This window comes from Papaver somniferum, chromosome 8 (assembly GCF_003573695.1).
Source record: "Papaver somniferum cultivar HN1 chromosome 8, ASM357369v1, whole genome shotgun sequence".
NCBI lineage: Eukaryota > Viridiplantae > Streptophyta > Magnoliopsida > Ranunculales > Papaveraceae > Papaver > Papaver somniferum.
In genome coordinates this window covers 57,634,171-57,656,639 of record NC_039365.1, presented here as the reverse complement: position 1 = coordinate 57,656,639, position 22,469 = coordinate 57,634,171, and the positions used below count along the sequence as shown (strand labels likewise).

The 22,469-nt window shown below is 34.9% G+C and overlaps 2 protein-coding genes across 2 annotated transcripts; both read left to right on the top strand.

The window, feature by feature from the left end:
* The first annotated feature begins 7,592 nt into the window (after positions 1-7,592).
* On the top strand, positions 7,593-9,151 carry LOC113305579. Its single transcript, XM_026554601.1, has 2 exons — positions 7,593-8,372; positions 8,621-9,151. The coding sequence occupies exons 1-2, from the start codon at positions 7,593-7,595 to the stop codon at positions 9,149-9,151; spliced, it is 1,311 nt and encodes a 436-aa protein (XP_026410386.1).
* A 2,461-nt stretch (positions 9,152-11,612) lies between these two features.
* Positions 11,613-12,539, top strand: LOC113305578. The gene has a single exon (XM_026554600.1). The coding sequence runs from the start codon at positions 11,613-11,615 to the stop codon at positions 12,537-12,539; it is 927 nt and encodes a 308-aa protein (XP_026410385.1).
* Positions 12,540-22,469: the final 9,930 nt, after the last annotated feature.

Here is a 22,469-nt window from a genome sequence, read left to right as displayed (position 1 = left end):
ACAAAGAAGTATTTCTTGTAGAAAGCATTAATCATTTCTCTCCAATTCGATATGCTCCCTGGTGCGATGTTGTTGTACCAAGTATATGCTCGACCCGTCAGGGATTTTGAGAACTCCTTCAAACAGACAACATGGTTGTGTTCATGCTCTTCTAATGCTTCCAAGAATCGAGAAACGTGTTCTCGAGCAATCCTCGTTCCATTGTAGAGTGTGAACGTTGGAGAAGTGTAGCTCTTTGGTAGAAGGATTCTTTGCGTAGCAGTGGGATATGGAGGTTGATGACGGTGCACAGATGGTGTATGTCTCTTTCCCCGATTCTCCATAAAACGTTCCAGGTCTTCATGGGTGATGAAACTGGCAGGTTCAGGTTTTGCGGATTTGCGGGCCTCATCATCGTCAGGAACCGAAATAACTTTGGGATACGTTGGAGATATTTCTTTGTCTTTTCTCTTCTCCTGAGTTTTATCTGAAATCTTGTCAGTGAGAGTTTTGAGGTAGTTACACAGCTCCTTCTGAGTAGTAGCCATATCGGTTTGATTTTTGGCGAGAACTTCCTGGACTTTCATGAGATCGGCGATAGTAAGTGGATTTTCTCTGATTTCTTCGGGAGACAGACCAAAAAGAGGATTACTCCCGATATTGGTTTGTGGAGGAGTAGTATTACCGCTATTGTTGGAAGTAGGAACGGTTTTTGGAGTACCAACGTTGTTGCTAGTGCTAGCATTGTTTGGGTTAGGATCTAAGATCAACCATTTTGTGAAAATGAGAGATTTCAACCGAGAGATTAATCTCCCACTGTGGTCGCCAATCTGTGGATGGGCAAAAATGGTTTGTTGGTTTGTTAGGGAATGAGGGAATCACCGTGCGATGGAGATTCCTCGAACCGACCAAACTGTTCAACCTCACACAGATGCACTGCAAAGAGAGTTCTTAGATTCGAGAGATCAATCTGTAGGACTCTGTCCTAAACCAAGTCAATGGTCGTTCCAGAGTCAATTCGGTCGCAAAGAGGGAGATGGGTTGATCTGTAGGAGGAAAGCTGAGAATTGTGTGGGATCAGTGATGATTAAGGATTGTGGATGTATTGAAGGTTTCTGCAAAATTGATGAACTGCTGAAGTTTAATTCTGTAAATAATTTTTTAATCGAGTTGTTGACGAATGATGATAATCTATCTGTTGTCCTCGATTTGGACTTATTTATATTGCAAGAATGATGAACACCCTGATCCTTGTAAGTGTGACGGTTTCTTGAGTGAAAGAGTGGGAAAGTGGAAGATCGTGGTGAAACCAGTTCCAGGTCGTGCGGAGATTTGGTTGATCACTCACCCACTGCTTTGATAACTCCTTCAACCGTTGACACGAATTACTCACATTTCTCGTTGTGGATGAATCCACGTGTTGTATGCCGCAAGACCAAAACCCTAATTGATATCCCCCAATATGACGTGATTGATGGCTCACGAATCGTGGAGTCCGCATGACAAATGTGTATTTAATTAGTCACGTTGATTGATTTAGACAATGAGTCTAGGTTTTGTTGAATTGAGCATGAATGACGAATTTCTCAGTGGAACATTCGAGTAACTGAGAAAGTATTGCTCGACGAATTACCGGATATCGATGGTTGGATCAATATTCGAGAGCAAGTATTGCGAATTACTGAATATCGATAGTTGGTCAATTGAGCAAGTATTGCTCAATTCGACGAATTACTGAATATTGATAGTTAGATCAATATTCGAGCAATTGAGCAATTGCTCAATTCGACGGATTATTGATAAATTACCGAAGATTGATAGTTGGATCAATATTCGAGCAATTGAGCAAGTATTGCTCAATTCTACGAATTATTTATTGGTGACGTGACCCAATAAAATATTAATTAAAATATTGGTAGATTACCATATATTATTAAATTAATCCGCGTGTTGTTTGCTAGATCAACATAAATTTATTCAGTGTGTGAACATGTTCAGAATGATAATTTGTTGAGCGTTTGTTTGAAACCCTAAATTTTGATTGATTGCTCATTAATTGACGGATTGCTGAAAATTGGTCATGAGCGAAGGAGGGACCGACCACAAGGGACTATGGACGTCCATGTGATGCCCAATTGCTCGAGTGAGCATACACCAGGGTCCTGAGTTGACCGGTTGTGAAGGAATGACGATTAAATGCTGGTTGCATCAATTATTGAAATAGTGCTCGATTGAGCATTAGGTGATAAAACCTAATTATGGAAAAGTGAGGGACCGACCAAGATGGTATGAGATCGGCCCTCGGTGGTCGTGGGACCGCTGGTGGGCGTTCGAGCAAACTTCAAGTTGATTAGCAAGAGTTTGGACCCAATATGAGCAATTGCGCAAATTAGGTCAAAATTAGGAAAACACGTGGGTCCGGCTTTGTGCAATCCCCAGGGATGACCCCTGGTCGATCAAGAGGGCATGCACGTGTTACCATGGTGTCTGTGTTTCCGTACTGAGAGTTTCAGTATTTTTCTGATGTGCGTTCGAGCAACATTGTGGATTTTCGGAAGAGTTTCATCTTGACTGAAATTCTCGATTTTTGTTGGAATGAGCATTTATGCTCAATTGATCAATATTTTGTAAATATTAAATTAGAAATATTTTAATATATTTTTCGTGAGTAGCCTAGTCGGTCATGTGACCATGTTGACTTTTGGTTTTTTCATGGTTTGAGAAATATTTGAGAAAATATGGAGAAACCATGATTTTAGCTAAACAGGAAAGTTTGACAAGATGAGAGAAATAACAATTTATGAAAGATTAGGGATTGCAAGGTGTGGGACCTTCCACGGCTAGGGCATGGCCGACGTACGAAGTTTCCCGGTCCCGTGACTCCTTTCTCTGTTTTATATTATTATTTTTCATGAAACCACAAAAATATGGAGAAACAATGAGTTTTTCTCAAACAAGGAAAGTTGTTAGAATGGAGGAGTCTTCATGGGTTCATGAAAACAACAAAATAATAAAAATAATAGAGGAAGCATGGACCGGCCACGGCTAAGGCATGGCCGGCCGGCCCGGTGCATGGGCGCTTCTCCATTATTTTAATGTTATTATTTTCTCTCTCCTGTTTTGTGCGGGATTCCTCATTTTTCCATGTTTTGGATGATCGTTCGCGCATTTGGGTGCTCGTTCGTGCATCATGGTTGAGTACACTTGCACCATTTTATGGGACTCACTCAGGAATAACCCAGACGCCCGATTGCTGAGTATTTATTACTAATTTATGAAATTCAGTGGAGAATGATTCATGAAATTGAGCAATAAAAGTGAGTATTTTATTATTATCAATTCATAGGATCATCCGTGGATTCGACCATGAATTCGGAATAATAATAAAATAGGTATTACCATTCCATGAGATCGTGGATTCGACCACAGATTTGGAGTAATAAGATAGGTGGTGATATTACCATTTCATGAGATCAGCGTGGATTCAACCATGGAATATGAGTAATATCTATTGCCATTTCATGAGATCAAGCCGTGGATTCGATCATGAAATCGGAGCAATACATTTATCTATTACCATTCCATAGAACTAGTCGTGAGTTTGACCATGAAATAGGAGCAATAAGATAAGATAGATTATTTTCTAGGAATCCAGTGGTGAATGTCACGGTAGAATTAATCTATTGTAGAAGGGATATTATCCAGTTAAAGCGTCATACCCATTCTGAGGTGCATAGTCAGGAAACATCGGATGTTTGCCGAAGTCCCCAAGACGGTATTGCTCTCAATCTTACGGAGAACCGTCTGGGTCTATACACGGTCTCTCTACATAGTCAGGGAACAGTGAGTGTCACCGACGTCCCGAATGCGTTATTGCTCTCAATCTTACGGAGAACCGCCCAATCGTTCTTCTATGTAGAGGGGGTTCTCTCTCATGTAGTCAGGGAACAATGAGTGTCACCGACGTCCTGAAGGCGCTATTGCTCTAAATCTTAAGGAGAACCGCCCAATTATGTTATTCTACATAGAGGGCATGATGAGATGCGAGTAATCGAATGCTAGCTAGTGGAGGCCTTTCGAAATGCATAATCATCATGGCTTCGTAAAATATGAATCCTCACATGCCTGAAAGACGTGTCAGAAAAATGTATCATGATTTTACGGTTTTGACCTTTGTTGAAAATCTACCATCTACAATTGTTTACTCTCGCATGCTATTATCGCATTATCCCTCAAGTAGTCCACTTAATTTTATCGTGCGCCCGAGAACTAAGTGTTGTCGAACCGCATTCAAGATAATAGATCCATATCTTTAGCCGATCCTACGTTCGGGTTACATTTTTTTACAACCGATGTGTCCCTACTTTACAAATAATCTAACACCAAATTTCGTACAAGCAAAAAAATCATTGTGCTCCTAAACATGTCTGCGTGACTTAACAAGACCCTAAACCTGCTCCCAAGGATTTATGTTACCAAAGCTCTGATATAACTTTTTCACGCCCCACTTTGAATTCTAGGTCGGATGCCCTAAAATCCCAAATGTGACATACTCATGGACCACTTTACACACTCAAGCCGTCAAGCCAACAAATGGAGATTAGGCTATTGTATGGAGCATATTCGCATAATCCAAAAATGTATGAATTTTTATTTAACGAAATTGGTAAAAAGATTGTAAAGTTTAATAAAATCTTTAAAAGGGTAATCTTCGACACGCGGGACGGATTCCCAAATAAATGCTAAGAATTTACTGAAAAGAAATGAAAATGTCATCCTGAAAAAAATAAGTAAAACATTTAACCAAGAACCTAAATATAAAAAGACGTAGCTTTTCGGAACAAAAATGCAGTCTACAATTTAGAATGCTCCTCGATCACAGTTTCCTGAAAAAAATAGTAAGTTGGGTCAGACCCCAACTGATAGTAGGTCTCCACACACTTAAAACTTTGATAGAAAAATCCAAATAAATTCCAAGTTCATAATGAAAAAAATAATTAAATTTTTAGAAATAATTGTAAGAATGTGAACAAAACCATCGGCTACATCCCCACCCAAAACTAACAACACTATCACTCTACATTTGAGGATACCCATGAAATCCATTCCCATATGCATAATTCACTATCAAATTTAATACAGTTGATCCTTATTCACACACAAAAATAACGGTCATAATCGACTTACCTAGCTTTTATGAGGTCCACATACATACACAATCATTTGCTCGTGTCTTCCAAATTTTTTCCAAAAGCCAGTAACAGTCTACACATCCGTTACTACATTGCATACACAAATTATGCAACCCCTAGGCCAAGGCAAAAATATCCAAACAAATGTGAAGTCGTGTTTATAGTTCAATACAACCAGTATTTGTATTACATTTCCAACAAAAATGCACTCTCTATCCACATAATATTTTATGTCAAAATTAAGCCTAGTTCACAGTATACCTTAGAGGAAAAAAATAAGAGATAGACCACTTGACTCCTAAAGATCTAAAGGACCCTTACTTAAAGTTCGGAAAAAAGGGGAATAGTATAAACAGACCCCATTTGTGCGCCCACATTAAGCTATAATCGGCTACGCCACCGTACATAAATTATTGTTAAGCTGTGATACATTAATTATTCGACTGTTTGCTTGGTTTTTTAAATCCATGGGTTGTAGTATAAGCATTTAAATATTACGGCCACGTTTAGAGATTAACCAATACACATACATTTTAAAAGTGATATTAGTTAGTGGTACCGTAGCGAGCATCTTTACAAAATGAAATGTTAGGAGACGTTTCAGAAATGAAAATCTTAACTAGCAATTACACTTGTTACCAACATTGCAATGCTTACCTTGAATGTCTCTTTGCGCATAACCTGTCACATAATCAAAACATCCTAAAGCTAAACACTGCACTGATTTTATTTTTTATACATTTAAAACAACGATGGAACTACCAAAACCAAAAGGTTAGAAGACTAATATCAACTAAAATACCTGGACTAGCTTGTCTCAAGATAATCAACTCCCACTATGTTAACATCACCACCTGCCCACTGGATTGTATACAAATCTAACCTCAGTATTATAAGTATCTTAGCAACTAAAGGCATTACTAGTTAATACAGACCATATTACCTATGGACCCAACCTTCCTCTTGTATACAAACTGATGTTATATCAAATCTATCATCACCGAACTTATACGTTTAGACTTGGATAACATTCATACCTTAAGATAGTCACGGTACAACTTGAGATATCAGATGAATCTACAAAGAAAATTAAGTAGGAAGAAACCTACCTGTTTTCGCAGCCAAATATAACGCTCCGAAATCCCAAAACAACACCCTTAACTTCTACTTGCTGGATCTCGTCTCCTTCCAGTTCTTTCTCCCGTTATTAGGGTTCACAAGATAAATATTTTATGTAGCTATTACTTTTATTTTCATCCCGAAAAAGAATAAATCCTAGGTCTTTTATATGTACTAATATAGATGCACGAGAAAATCCAAAAAAATCCTTCCCACTGCTTATTAGCACCAAAAATAAGATAAGGGGTTTTACAACTCACTATTAGATATTATATGGGAAAAGATAGAAATTAGTCTATGCTAGTTAGTGAAATAGATTAGTTTAGAATTTGGTTGGGTTGTGAGATAAATCTTAATCACTAAAAGCTATCAATAATTCAAAGATTTAATTGATTGATTGATTCGTTTGTTTGGTTGTTGTGTATGTAATGAAGTAAAATTGTAGGGTACACCAATAACTTTTACTAATAACTATTAGAGACTGATTAGTCTAAAAAGTGTGAACAGGTAGACAATTCAATACTAAAAAAATAATAATGATATTAGTATTATTGATAAATATTGAAAGTCACATAAGAACTTCTTGAATACCTAGACTTATACGTAGGGTCAACAACTTATAATTACTTAAATGTCAATAATATCTTTGGGACTCAACAATATTTGTAAGGGTAGTTAGAATAATAGTTTAACCATCAATGTTAATAATAAAAATATTATAATAGTAATTATAGATGATAATAGGTTCGAGTTGTGCTCTGCAAATCGGGCGACCAACTCATTCCAATTTTTCATCGTTTACGAGCATTAAATTCAGTATTCTTCATCATAAATTCAGGTGAATTCAGAACATATATTCTAAAATGATTGGTGTTAATTACATAGTTGTTAATTGAATCGTAATTAGTTAGGTTTTATCTTATCTTTCATGGAAAATATCAAAACCCAGATATGAATCCATCAATTATGGATTTGAATAATGTAGTTGAAGAAATTCCTTCAATAAATCTTGTTAATGGTACTGAAGATAGATGTGTTGTGTGGAAATTTTTGTTGATTGGACGTCTTGATTTGCTTCGACTGAAGTTTGCTGATGTTGTATCAAACATGAAATCTCAGTAGAAATTGGTTGGTCAATGTAAGATTATACCATTAGGAAAAGGTTTCTTTACAATTAAACTTGATAATGAAAAGGATCAAAGCTATATCAAAGGTGGATTATGGGAGGTGTTCAATCAAACTTTATGGATTCACAACTGGATACCAGATTTTCGTCCAGAATTACACAGAACTTCTTCAGCAATGGTTTGGGTTCATTATTCAGGTCTCAGTCTAGAATATTGGGATGAGCAGACTCTTTTTACCATCGGTAAAGAATTGGGAGAGCCAGTAAAGGTAGATGAGGCTACTTTGAATTTTGAGAATGGACTATATGCAAGAGTACTTATTAAGATTGATTTAGCAAAGAAAATTACAAAAAAACTATGGATTAAAACTAAGTTTGGTGGTTTTATGCAAAGTTTTTTACTAACAAAGTTGCCAAAATTTTGTAATCACTGTAAAATTGTTGGTCATGTGCAAGCTGAATGCAGAGTAAAGACATCATCTGAAGTAAAATCAAGCAATAATCATGTACAACAAAGAACTGCAACACCTAATAACAAGCCAGCTGAGAAGACAAATGACAAAGGAAAAAATTCAAATATTGCTCCAACTCCAGAAGCTCAAAAGAAACAAGTGAAGTTTGATATATGTTTTACTCCTGTTACTTTAATAAGCCAGCATATTACATTACCTCAAGATCAAACTATACTTGTTACTTCAGGTAGGTTTGAAACTCTTAATACTGTTGTTGAAGAGGAGGAAATATATGGAATAGAAAATCTCTCTCCAGCAAAGGTACAACAAATTGATGATGATAATACAGTGGAGAAAAGTGTAATCAATTTCATCAATGGCAAAGATGGTTCCACTTCAGAGGAAAGAATTCCAACAACTACTTGGTATAAAATAATTCAAAAGCCTTCATCTTCAGGTACCAAGACAATTCCAGCAGATCAACAAAAAGAAGTACCAAACAAGGTAAAATCTCAACAACTTAACAACAAATATAATTTTAGAAGAAATCAAGGTAAAGGAGGTACTAGAGACCTCCATACTTTACAATGAAAGTCTTATTTTGGAATCTCAGGGGCCTGAGAAGACCTAGGTCTCAAGAGAAATTAAGGTCTTTAATAAATCAATTTCAACCTTCACTAGTTTTCATAGCAAAACCAAAAATAAGTTGTAATGCATCTTTTTGCAATAAGCTGAATCTACCTGGGGTGCAGAATATGGTGATTCATAATTCAATTTTAAACAAGAAAGGAAACATTTGGTTATTTTGGAATAAACATCTACCTACACCAACTGTGGTATCTATGTCAAGTCAGATGATAACAGTCAACAATGGAGGCAACCTAGTATCTGGAGTTCATGCTCATGTTGAGGCAGTTCAAAGAAGAATTTTATGGTCTGAGATGGAAGTGATAAGTGGTTTAAATCTTCCTTGGATTTCTATAGGAGATTTCAATGCAATCACCACAACAGAAGAAAAAACTGGTGGTAGGCCTGCTAATATAAAAAATATGCTTAAGTTCAATAATTTTCTAGACAAATGTGAATTGCAGCAAGCTCCAAAATCTGGATGTGAATACACTTGGTCTAATTGTCATCATGGTACCAAAAGGATTTTGTACAATCTTGAAAGAGCTGTTGTTAATAACTTGTGGATTCAAAAACATGATGACTGGAGTTATAAAGATGGTTTGAGAATAGCTTCTGACCATTCTCCACTTTTGGGTGGGTATGAGCTGTCCTAAACCAAAGAATGTCCCACAAAAATTTCAAAAATTTTGGATTGAGCACCCTAACTTTATGGAAGTGGTTACTAAGTGTTGGTATGAAGAGGTAGAGGGTGATCCATCTTTTGTTTTTCAGAGCAAACTAAAAAAGTTAAAGAAGGTATTAGTTGGATGGAATTGGAAAGTGTTTCGGAATGTAAATGAACAAATAAAAGTAGCTGCAAAAGAAGTTCAAGATGCAATGAAGGTATCTGATGCTAATCCATTTAATGAAGAGCTTCTGGACAACTTGGTTAAAGCTGAAAATAAGTTAAATTCAAAAGAAGTACAGATAAGCACAATGCTGAAACTTAAAGCTATAACCAAATGGATTAAAGAAGGGTCGGAAAATACAAGTTTCTTTCACACCAATCTTAAAGTAAGACAAGCTAGAAATTCCATTTGTGAATTGGAGAATAGTAACAAGGAAATAATTACAGATCAAGAAAAAATTGCAGAAGTTCTCTTCAATTTTTTTGAGGATAAATTCAAATTTAAGGAAGTTAATATTTCAGAATCACTGCTTGATGTAATTCCAAAAGCAATAACAGCAGATGATCAAGCTATGTTGGATGCAATCCCATCTGAAGAAGAAATCAAACAAACTATATTTTAAATGGATCCAGATAGCTCTCCAGGTCCATATGGCTTTTCATGCAGTTTTTATAGAGCATGCTGGCAGGTAATTCAAAAAGATGTGGTAAATGCAGTGCAATTTTGTTGGAGAAGGAGGTTTATTCCAAGAGGATTAAATTCTAATTTTTTAGTGCTTTTACCAAAAGTTGAAGGTGCAAGAACTCCCAATCAATAGACCAATTGGTCTCAGTAATGTAAGTTTCAAAATCTTCACCAAAATTATAACAACAAGAATGTCAAGCCTTATGAATAAACTTGTATCTCCTCAGCAATCAGCATACATCAAAGGAAGAAACATACAAGACCAAATTATCCTTTCTTCTGAAATGATCAATGAAATGAAGAAGAAAAGAAGAGGTGGTAATATTGGTCTCAAGCTGGATATCCCAAGCTTATGATTAAGTGAGTTGGAAGTTCTTATTTCAGGTATTAATCAAGTATGGCTTATCAGAAACATGGTGTAAATGGATAAGAACATTATTTAAATCTGCAAAAGTTTCAGTCATGATAAATGGTGGACCAAATGGATACTTTTTAGTAGGTAGAGGGTTAAGACAAGGAGACCCTCTATATCATATACTATTTGTACTTATGGAAGATGTTCTTAGTAGGAATATATCAAAAATGATAGTTGAAGGCAAGACAAGTCCAATGGTAGTAAGATATGGAAGTCATCCTTCTCATATATTCTTTGTTGATGATGTTTTTATCTTCTGCAATGGAGCAAAGAAGAATATTCAAAATCTGATAAAACTATTAGAAGATTATCAAGAAAGTTCAGGTCAAGTGATAAATAGAAGCAAAATCAAACTCTTTGTGAATGGAACTAATGCAGCAAGAATAATGCAAATTAAAGAAATGATGCAAACGGAAGTGAGGGCTTTACCTGACAAATAATTGGGAGTCATTCTACATGCTAGCAGAGTAAAAATTGCAACAGTTTGGTCAATGGTTTAACTAATGCAAAATAAGTTGGCTGCTTGGAAAGGAAAGATGTTGTCCTTTAATGACAGACTAGTTCTCATCAAGTCATTTCTTTGCAGTGTGCCAATTTACAACATGTCAGTCTATAAATTGCCAAAATCAGTAATCAAAATCTGTGAAAAAATCATCAGAAATTTCTTGTGGTTTGGGGATAGTGAAACTAGAAAATACAAAACTATTTCTTGGAAAAAGGTATGTTCTCCTTATAGTGAAGGTGGTCTTGGAATACAAAGGTTGGAGGTGCTCAATAAAGCACTACTAATGAAGATATTATGGAGAATAATAAATTCTGAAACTGAGTGGGCATTATTTATCAAAGCTAAATTTCAAGACAAGCTGCATCAATGGAAGAATAACTGGAAACTTTCATCTATTTGGCCAGGATTGAAATGGGCATGGAATCACTTGAAAGAAAACATTAAGTGGTGTCTTGGGGATGGGCAGAAAATTTCTTTGTGGTTTTATTCATGGTTAAGTAATTCACCTCTTATAGAAGAAGTTGGGTATTCTGACTATGTTAAAGAGAACATCAACATGAAAGTTTCAGAGTTAATACTTGAAGGGAAATGGAATATACCTGAAGAGCTGAAGCAAATTCTTTCAAAATTATACCTTACCTGAAATTGGTATTGGTGATGATAGCTTAATATGGAAAGGAGAAATAAAATTTAATTTCACAACTTCATCTGCAATCAACTTAGTAAGAATTAAAGAACAACCTGTGCTTTGCTATAAAAATATCTGGAATTCATTCTTACATCCTTCTATAGCAAGCAACATATGGAAAATCATTCAAGGAATATATGTTGATGATTATGTAATGGTTGAAAGAGGATTTGAATTAGCCTCAAGGTGTTGCATTTGTGAAGAAGATCAGGATAATATGCATCATTTGTTATGGGAGTGCAGATTCAGTACACAAATTTGGAGATGGATATGTTCTATATTCAAATTCAAAATTCCAAAATCTTTTGAAGAGGTGTGGAGTAATACAAATGGTAAAAGTCCTTTCATAAGAGAATGTTGGATTCTAGCTGCCTGTGCAATATTAAAAGATCTTTGGTTTCAGAAAAACAGGATGTTTTTTGAGCAGATTAAGCCAAACATTCAAACATTCGAGGCCATGATCAAAAAGACAATATATGAAGGAGGGTTCATAATGAAAAGCTACAAGTGGAATACTGGTATAGATAACCAGGTAATTCTTAATTTTAAACTGGAACCAAGAAGAATTAAATTCCAATACATTAAAACTTGTTTTTGGACACCACCATGTGCTGGCTTTGTTATGTTTTTCTGTGATGGAGCATCAATTGGGAATCCAGGATATGCTGGTTTTGGTGTAGTAATAAGAGATCACTTGTGTCAAGTGTTGGGATTTATATCTGGTGGAATTGGCATAGCAACAAATTACATTGTAAAAGTGTATGCAATCATCTGTGCAGTGGAACTGGCAGTAGAATGGAAGATGGAGAATGTAATTCTTAATTCAGATTCAAAAACAGTCATATCAGAGTTTGAAAATAACAAGATGCCTTGGTTTGTTAAAATGAGATGGCAGAAGGACACAAGGAAGATTCAGTCAATCAAATTCTTGCATAGTTTCAGAGAAATAAACTTTGCAGCAGATACAACAGCAAAGAGAGGTGCTAGATTAGTTTTAGGGAAAAGGAAAATGTTTTATGGAAGACCTGGCTTCTTGTCAAGAATAGAGCAACCAAATGTTGCATATTATAGAAATTTTTAGCAAATTTATTTCTTTGAGTAACGCCTATGTAGTTGGCTTTTTTTGATTCTTTTTTTCTTGTAAACTTTTAAAGATTATTTTTTTATAAATATAAATGTGATTCATAAAAAAAAAATTATAAATGATAATAATAGTAATATAATGTTAGCATTTCTCAATTAGTATCATATTGAACTTAAGTTAACTAAAATCTCATTAAAGATATATATAACAATGAGAATAATAATTATGATTAAATAGTTATGAAAAAATAATAACGTTTATATACGGTTAAAATTTTGTAAATTAAGTTAATGACAAATTAGAAATGTATGTTTTACGTCTAAACTAGATAGTTAATATAATATTTATTAGGCGTTAGACGTAAGAAGGTGAGGATATAATGCATAAAATAAAAAGACTCAACTTGTTAGTAATCTTGTACCGAATTATCTTTAGTCTAACAAATGATCCAGTAAATCTTTAAAATGAAACAGATATACACGAAGTAGTAATAATAGCATTCAAATACTTAGTGTAATATCGAATTAAAAGAAAATAAATTCGTATATTGATAGGATTCGTTACGTTAATAGCAAAATCTAAACACTATTAGAGTATATTATAATTTTATGCAGACTCAAACTTAAACCATATTAAATTACCAACGTTAATCTTTAACAAGATATAGTATACGGATTCGAGATGAATAAATAAAAATCTGTTATATCAATCCTTACGTGAATGTAAAACATTTTTAGAAGATTAAGGATTAATGTACCAATTGGACTATCAACTTAAGAATAATGAGGATAATAACACAATGGATAATAGTGTTCGAGTAATTGGACTAGTAACAAATTTATAATAAATAATATTTGGAAAAAAATTATATATGATATTACAGCAAAGTTAAAAGTATCAGATATTATAAATTGACGTGAAACCGAAATTGGATTACTTATATTAATAAAAAGAGTAAACAATAATAATAATAAATAAATTTTGATGATTAAATTGTTTAAAAATACTGTGAATTATATATATTTTATGAAGTAAAATTTTAAGTCGCACCAGTTACGATAAAACTTATAGACTAACTAATCTTAACAAAGTAATACTTAGTTAATCCAACACTGGGGAATAGTGAGGTTGGTAATTCTGATGTGTTCGGGTGATACTTGTTACGTAGGTACGTATTGTTAGGCGTCGCGAACCTAGACATGGCAACTGTGTTCTTGTATCGCTAGGCATAGAAGGGAGACTTGCTTCTATTAGTGAACTGATAGATCCCAAATTTTACTTAATATAGAGTATCTTCTCTCGTAATTAGAACCATTATCTTTTTGAAATAAAAATTATTCTATTGAACCTAGAGACACAAATTTTAGTTGTAGGAAGACTTATAGGTTTGTGCTTTGTTTCATGTTGTTTTGCGCTTAGATAAGAGATAGGATTTTTCTTTAAGGTGGGGAGTTTTGAAGACTAGATTGATGGTTCGATTTTCAAGGACGAAAATGTATAAGGTAGGGAGAATGTAAAGACCCGCAAGCTCGTCAACGCTATTAGACCGGTCAAGAGACGATTTAGCCGATTATAACTCGATTAGTTTAACACGAACGTTAATCAATAGAAAATAATCTAACAACGATTTAGATACGAAACTAGTACCGTTGAATAGATCTCGAAAAGTTATGCACTACTCAAATGTGTCACTCGGACATCGGACGAAGAAGATATCTGTTTTTTAGGTAAAGGGTAAATTGGTCATTTCATATTAAAGTGTTATCAAGGAAACCGACTTTTCTTCTCAGGGAAACCTCTGTGGATAACTCAAAAGTAAATCGATAAGGTCGAGGATTTTGTATTTCACTTTCATTTTCTTTTCTTCTTCTTTCTTCCTCTCTTTCTTTGTTCTTCTTCTCATGTTGATTATCCGTGAGATTCAATGGACAAAATCAATTGATGATGTTGTGTAGATGATGAGGGTGATGATATGGTGGTATAAATTCAAGCAGTTGATTCAGAGTTACAAGAAAAGGTAAATCAGAGAAGATAGGAATTAGGGTTTCGTGGAGTTGATGATGATTTGATCTTGAAACTGTTAAACTAAAGATGGGTATGAAGAACATGCTCTGAAGAAGCAGATTATTAAGTTAATTTGAGGGTTTGTTACAAAGAAGATATTAATTAGAGAAATCAGTGAGCTAGGGTTTCTTGAGAAGTTCAAAGAAGAATTAGAAGATGAAGTTGATGGTTTAGGGGATTGAATTAACGGTGGGTTTATTCTTAATTGAAGCATAGTCAGATGTACTGAGATTCTGAATCGGAAATTAGGGTTCTTAATAAATTTGGGATTTAGGGTTCTTGAGTTTGGGTTGTAGGTGGAACAGAGATAGGTCTAGTGTTGAATGAATCGTAATCATAGAGAGGTTGAACAGTTGTAAAGGATAATGGTTTATGTCCAAGGTAATCCTTTTTCAGTAAATTGATTTTTGTTAAGATATGTTATCAAATTGAAGTAATTGTTGTGTAGTTTTGCATTGAATAACGATACTGTTGATGTTAATTGTGTGAGTTGATAATGAAATGGTTGAGCTGAGTTAACTTTGGTGGTGGTGTAAGGTGCAAGGGAATGTGTACAGAATTATGAGTTGTAGTGGTGATGTTGAAGTTGCAGGGCATATGAATGTACAGGTGGAGTGAAAATGCAATTGGGGTTTGTTGATAAAGGAATGGTGATAGTTGTGTTAAGCTGCAGACGTATATTTTTGAATTGGGATTTATGAATTGAGGTTACAGTGTTGAATTGAGATTGAGTTTAGTTTGTAAAGTGCAGTTGAGTTTAGTTCGTTGGATAATGGGGATAAATGTTGATGATGTTAGTATTGTGGCGCAAGTAGGGATTATGGGAACATATTGTAAGGGTAATTGCAGTCCTGAAGTGATTGAGCTTTGATGTTGAGAGTTAGGCGAGTGTAAGGTTTTGCAGAGAGGATGAATTAGTGTTAGTTGATGTTAGTGTTTGCTGTAAAAGCTTGGAACTGCATTTGCAGGTAGACTCTATTGTGATTAAGAAATAATCTTGTTGTTATTTAGTAGAATTGAATTTATAATAGAGTTTTTGATTTGTGACATATGTTGTTGATACACCATTATGGTGCGTCTCAAGTTTTGGCATGTGCAATGGCCTTGGCCAGATTGCATTCAATTTTGCTGATTGAATCTGTTTTAGCTAAGTTGTAACCCCAGTCAGTTATCTGACTCATCTGACTTAGTGTATCTGACTGAGTTAGCTCAGTGACCAGTCCTGACCAAACATGACTCGGTGAATCTTGACTGAGTTGAATCCTTTGACTAAGTTTGACCATTGATCTTCCAAGAGTTGTATCTCTATTTCACAATGTAATCAACAAATCAAACAGATAGAAATCCGTGAGCCTAATTATTATGTGAAACAACTTGAACGGTACCAAAGACCAATGTTCAAGTGTCAATTAATATAATCAACAACCAAAGGTTGGATTCTCTAATTGATTGAACTACCCAAAACCTATGATATTTCTATTATAACAAAATATAATGCGGAAATGAAATAACACAGACACCAGAAATTTTGTTAATGAGGAAACCGCAAATGAAGAAAACCCCGGGACCTAGTCCAGATTTGAACACCACACTGTATTAAGCCGCTATAGACACTAGCCTACTACAAGTTAACTTCGGACTGAAATGCAGTTGAGCCCTAACCAATTTCACACTGATCAAGGTACATTTGCGCTCCTTAGGTCTCTGAATCCCAACAGGACTCTACGCACTTGATTCCCTTAGCTGATCTCACCCACAACTAAGAGTTGCTACGACCCAAATTCGAAGACTTAATAAACAAATCTGTCTCACACAGAAAAGTCTATTGTATAGATAAATCTGTCACCCATAGATATACCTATGAGTTTTGTTTCGTCTTTGATAAATCAAGGTGAACAGGAACCAACTCAGATATCGTATTAATATTCCCGAAGAACATCCTAGAAATATCAATCACCTCACCATAATCTTAATCGTACGGTAGCAAAATAAGATATTGTGGAATCACAAACGATGAGACGAAGATGTTTGTGACTACTTTTTATCTTGCCTATCGGAGAATAAATCTCGAGCCATTTTAGAGAAGATAATACTCAATACGATAGAAAATGCAAGATCAGATCACGCAACTACATAGAAAATAGTAGGTTCTGGCTTCACCGTTAAATGAAAACCTGATTAGACTCGAGCTAATATCTTTCAACCGTCAGATCGAACTTAGCTTGTTACACATAAATGAAATGTACCTTCATTTAGATATGAGTAACCGTACCTAAACTTGTACACCTTTTAGCTGAACAATAGTTAACCAAAGTTAGCCATATGAACACTTTCATATCAACCTCATTAATCTTAATCATAGCTAGTTCAAATGACTCAAATGAAACTAGTTCTAGAGTTGTTTAATTGTTTATATTCTCATAGAAATATACAAGACACAATTGAAGCAAAATCGATTTTGATTCACTCGAATAAAGTCATGAACATTATAGCCACGGTTTGCAAAAGATTGCATTCCTTATTATATTAATGTTTTAGTTCATGAACAAACCGATTTTAGAAAATCATCCACGTAGGTATGGATACGGGTACGCGTACCTAAGTAGCCGGACCAAGTCTGGGTTTCGCTTGTAGGCGAACTGGTACGCATACCATCCAAACTTAGCAGAAATTTTCGGATCTGAACCTTACGCCAGTACGCGTACCGGTACGCACACCAGGTTCTCAGACTTCTCAAACCAACCAGTACGCATACGGGTATGCATACCATGATTCCCCGACATGGATTACATATATGAAAGTACACACACTATGCTTAAATCCAATTGTTCTAAACTCTCATTTCAACCGTTGAAACATTCTTGGAAGACGGGAATAACTATCTCACATAAACTATGGCTTCAATGCAATTTTCAAGTGATTGAATAATCAATACAAAATATTCCGAGTCTACATCAAATGACTATCTCACACAAATCATGTAAGATGTTACCAGGCGATTTTCACATGATCATCTTTTGACTTTCGTCAAGCGTATTAGATGAACTTGGTTAAAGAGAAAGCTTACCAACACATATTTCGATAAATATGTAAGCGAGTTAAACTCAACTCGAAATATCAAATGTGTATAATTGAAGTCTATATAGCTATACGACTTTTGTCTTAAATAGGAGATAGAGTAGATAGACTTTTGAGTGATAGATGAGTTCAAGTCTCCACAATCTTTTGTTGATGAAGTTCCACAATCTCCCCTTAGTAGTTCTTCGTCTTCAATCGATGAACGCCGTGAAGTCTAGTGCTCAACTACACTTTCCATCGTAATCCGAAGTAGACTAGAAATCAAGACTTATAGTTTTGGCAACTAAACTTGACAACAAGCTTGAGATAAAAACGCTTGCGAGTTCGACCGAGCAGTGCTCTAACAATCTCCCCCTTTGTCAATGTTAGTGACAAAACTATTAATACATATGGAATACAAAATAGATAGACTTTGTAGCTCTTAATCCAAATGCTTGATAACCTTGGTTCTTCAACATTACTCAAAATCTTCGCCACTTCCAAGTACTCCAATGATTTTGAACGTTTTCAACTCAGCATCATAGTTGTTGAAGATCGTAGCTATCACAATGAGAAAAAAATTGCTCTCAATCATAGTTATACAATGTCATAGTATTATTACACAACATCAAAGTTCAATTGTATCCCAACTTTGACAACAATAATATGGTGATATGTATCACTCCCCCTTAGTCAATACTTCATCTCACATGAAAACCATCCCCCTTACATAATGATCCGTAAACCATATGTATTTGTAGTGTGAACTATACATTAATTCTCCCCTTTTTTGTCAATAAAAATGGGCAAAGTTACGAAAGCTAGTGGGATCCTAATGAAATTTCCATAGAGACACTTCACGACCAAAAGTGAACAACATATCAACTTGTTTAGATGCAATCATATAGCCGAAACTAAATGCATTCATCAAGGAGTTTATAATGATACAAGATAACCCCTACAATATTCCACAACCGTACTCCCCACAAAGATTTGGTAATTAAGCACAAAATCAATTAAGAACTCTCCCCCATAAAATGTCATTCCCGAAAGAACAACAAGAGCGTCCTTACTTTCACAAGAAAATAAGGATTTCTTTGGACATTAACAAATCACATGAAACATGAATTTGTATCCAAAATACTCAATTAAATTAACCACAAGAAAACCCATGGACATAATAGAACTTACGGAGCCGCACAGTATTTACACAAAAATGTGGATCAGGGAAGACCAATACTGCGGAATAAACAAAGATTCATTTTATCTTTCATCACTATTTGCATAGATACATAATGGACTTAATCTTTGTAAACAAAAGTTCATCCCATCTTCCATCAATATTTGCATAATGACATAATAGGCTTAACTTTTGTTGTCAAAAGTTCATTCAATCTTTTATCAATATTTGCAAAATGACATATGAAATACTTAACTTTTGACATATATCAGGCAATCATAGTTCACTGACGCAAACACACATATCCCATAACAAGTTGCAATATATGAAACCATAAAGATTAATACTGCAAAATCATCTTCCAAATAAACTTTAGAATTTAAATAAATAAATCTAAAAACATTGCAAGATGATAATCGTTGGAAATAGCTATGTGTACTCACAATAATGGATATTCCAAACCCTAGTTATCCTTCTTAAAACACAAGAATAAATTCTTATAAGAAGTTTCCTAGACATTAAGACCTCTAAAAAAATTCTTTATCGTCCCCGAACTCCTTGTCGTCAACAGCCATAGGAACATACGGTTCATGAAGAGAGGAGTTACTTCCAACAAACCTTTTAGACTGATGCCAAACCAGGGCCTTCTAGATTTCTAGAGTCCTAAAAACAATAGCCTTTATTTCCTGAATCTTCTTTCTTATTTCTTTCAACTCTTCAAGAACCTCAGAGAACTTCTGTTGATTAGACGGAACAGCTCTTGGTTTTCTCACACTCCTCCTTTTTCTTTTCAAGTTGAAGGTAAGGAGATTTATCTTTTTCCTTCATGATTGATGGCTTAACAATCATATTAACAACTTTTCCATCAGAAGACATAATGCTTGGATTCTTCATATCAGTATGAGATTGTCGGAGAAATTCACAAATCGGACTCAACAAGCAGTCTTGTTATAAAAAGGATTTTCAGAGAAGGAAAAAGGAATGTAGGGTTACGGAACCTTGATACATTAAAAAAAAAAAGATTCACGTACGCACAACTCACAACCCTAAAAAAGGCAGAATTGTCGATACTAATCCTCTTTTATTGTTCAAATAGAGTAAACCCTTTTCAAATTCAATTAGATATGAAAATATGGAAGAATTCCAAAAAAAAAAAAATGAAGACAAGACTAAAAGGAAGAACCAAAAATCTTTTTCTCTTTTCCTAAAGCCTGAAATGCGTAAACCCTTGTCTCTTTTGAATCAGGCACATGAGACAAGACGCATAGCCAACACATTTAAGTTGTGCTGGGGTGAAAAATAATTTATCAACCATAACTTTCTTGAATAGAATTCTTAGAACCTTGTTTCTCAAATTGTTTGGACCGTATTCTTTTCTCTAGTGGTCTAGACTTATCTTTGGAAATTAACTCAGTCGACTTCTGAACAAATTTGAGCTTGTTTGCTAATCGATTTGCCCTTCGTTGTAGTTTATTGACATATCTTATCTTATGTTTGTACTTGAAAAAATTGGAGAGTTTGTTTGGGTTGTCGTAGGCACAACAAGTTAATAAATATATTTCCCACTAATTAACTGGTAATATAGCGGTAGTAAGAGATCGTTCCCACAGAGAGCTGTGTAATTGATAGGTTATTTGATCAGTAAGATAAAGTAAATAACAAATGGAGGTTTGTTTGATTAAAGTAAATAAAAATATTATAATAAAAGAAAGAGATGATCAAGGAATCCTTCGCCGTTACCAAGCGATAACTGGATTAAAATACTTATCTATCTTCCGTTAGAACTATTCATCACCAACTGTAGAATAGCAGGTATGCTTTGCTATCCCAAAAATCCTTGTATCACCGAATAACAGGTACGCTTAGTCACCCGATTCTATTCAACTGAGCCGCCTTGAGGTACGCTTACAAGGTGTAACTCAATCGAACGCTTTAGGTTTTGTGAATTTAGGTTTGATTCCAGCAGTTAAATTCAGTATGCTCGGTTCACTTACTGGTGTTGTTTCCACACACGATTGCTTTACAAAATCCCTCTGCAAGGTCTCATGTTTTCTACTTGTGTAGGATATGCACGACAATTACGGATCGCTAAACTCACTACTAGCAATAAAATGATTAATAGACTAATCTGGTTGCGCACCCTAACCAATCTAAGAATCAATCATAAACCCTAGATATAATGAAAACAAACGATGATGATTAAAACCTCAAATAGACTTGTATTATTAATAAAGCTTCGCTCTTAGAACATTAAATTCATCCTTAATCAACAAAGGATTTAGCTACTCATATTACAAAGAAGAAGAATAATGGTGATTTCCCCTAAAGGGGTAAACCCTAGGTTTTGATGTAGAACTTGTGATATGAGATTCGATTCTTGAATGCTCCTATTTGCATAACCTAATACCTTTTTATAGGTTTACATTGCTTGGTCTCCAAGTATTTAGTTCGGTTCAAGAAGCCGACCCGAAAATACGACATAAAGACTCCAAACATGACCTTAGTCTTTCCAAAGTATTAATACACGTTTTACACTTGCTAAGTACGCGAACCCAGTCCGCGAACTTCAAATTCCAGCAGAAATTTTCGGAATTAAAGTATGAAACCCGTCCGCAAACTTTACTGTCTTCGATTTTCAATAAAAGCTTATTTTGGCCACAACTTCTTCATCCGAACTCGGAATGACCTCATTCTTTTGCATTTTTTTATCTTTCAATTTTTTTCAAGATGGTGATGAGAAATACTTAATTTGAATGAGTTAAGATCTGTCTTTGGCCTGAATCTTGATTTTGAGCGTTTTGCTCTTTTTCGTCGCACTTCTTCCACTTCTCTTGCACTTGGGCACTTGGATACTTGGGATACTTCTATTCTTAGCTCTTTTCAGCACTTTGTATCTCATTTTGGATGATTCATCTAATTGAGACAAATAAGAGAAAACCAAAGTAATAATACGAAAATATGCGAGAATAATAGCTAAAGTAAGTATGGAATGGACACTAAAATCATATGAATTATGCACTTATCAAATTTCCCCACACTTAGATTTTGCTAGTCCTCGAGAAAACTAAATAAAACTAATCCTAAATACAAAAACTCCATGTCTTGAGGATACGGTTACTCTTAGCATGAATAACAGGCCTTTAAACCCCTAGGTGTCCCTAGTGGACGAGTTATAATCTCGTGAGGGCTTACAAGAGGTATAACCACAACCTACTCTAATTTTCTCTCCTTGGAAGAACCACTAAGGATAGGCACAAAAAAAAAGCCAAATTATTAGCTTGCGTATGTTCTTTAGCTGCAAACATCCCACAAACATTCCAATCATCACACATAATTAATTACTTAAAGTGTGACATTCAACCTGTTTGCAAAACTCCACTAAGATAGTCATTGTACTTGTTGCAATATTTGTCACAGCACTCGCATACTGAAATCACATGGATAGATAAGAAAATGGAAATAGAAAAATGAAGTGTGCAAAATGTTGACTAAAGTGAAAGATGTTACCCACAATACATGTATGAACCTCGTCAAAGGATTCTTATTTATAGCGCAATAGTTGAGAGAAGCACCCATTTAAATCGACCACATGATTAGATACTCTAAGCGCATGTTCCTTTTCAGCA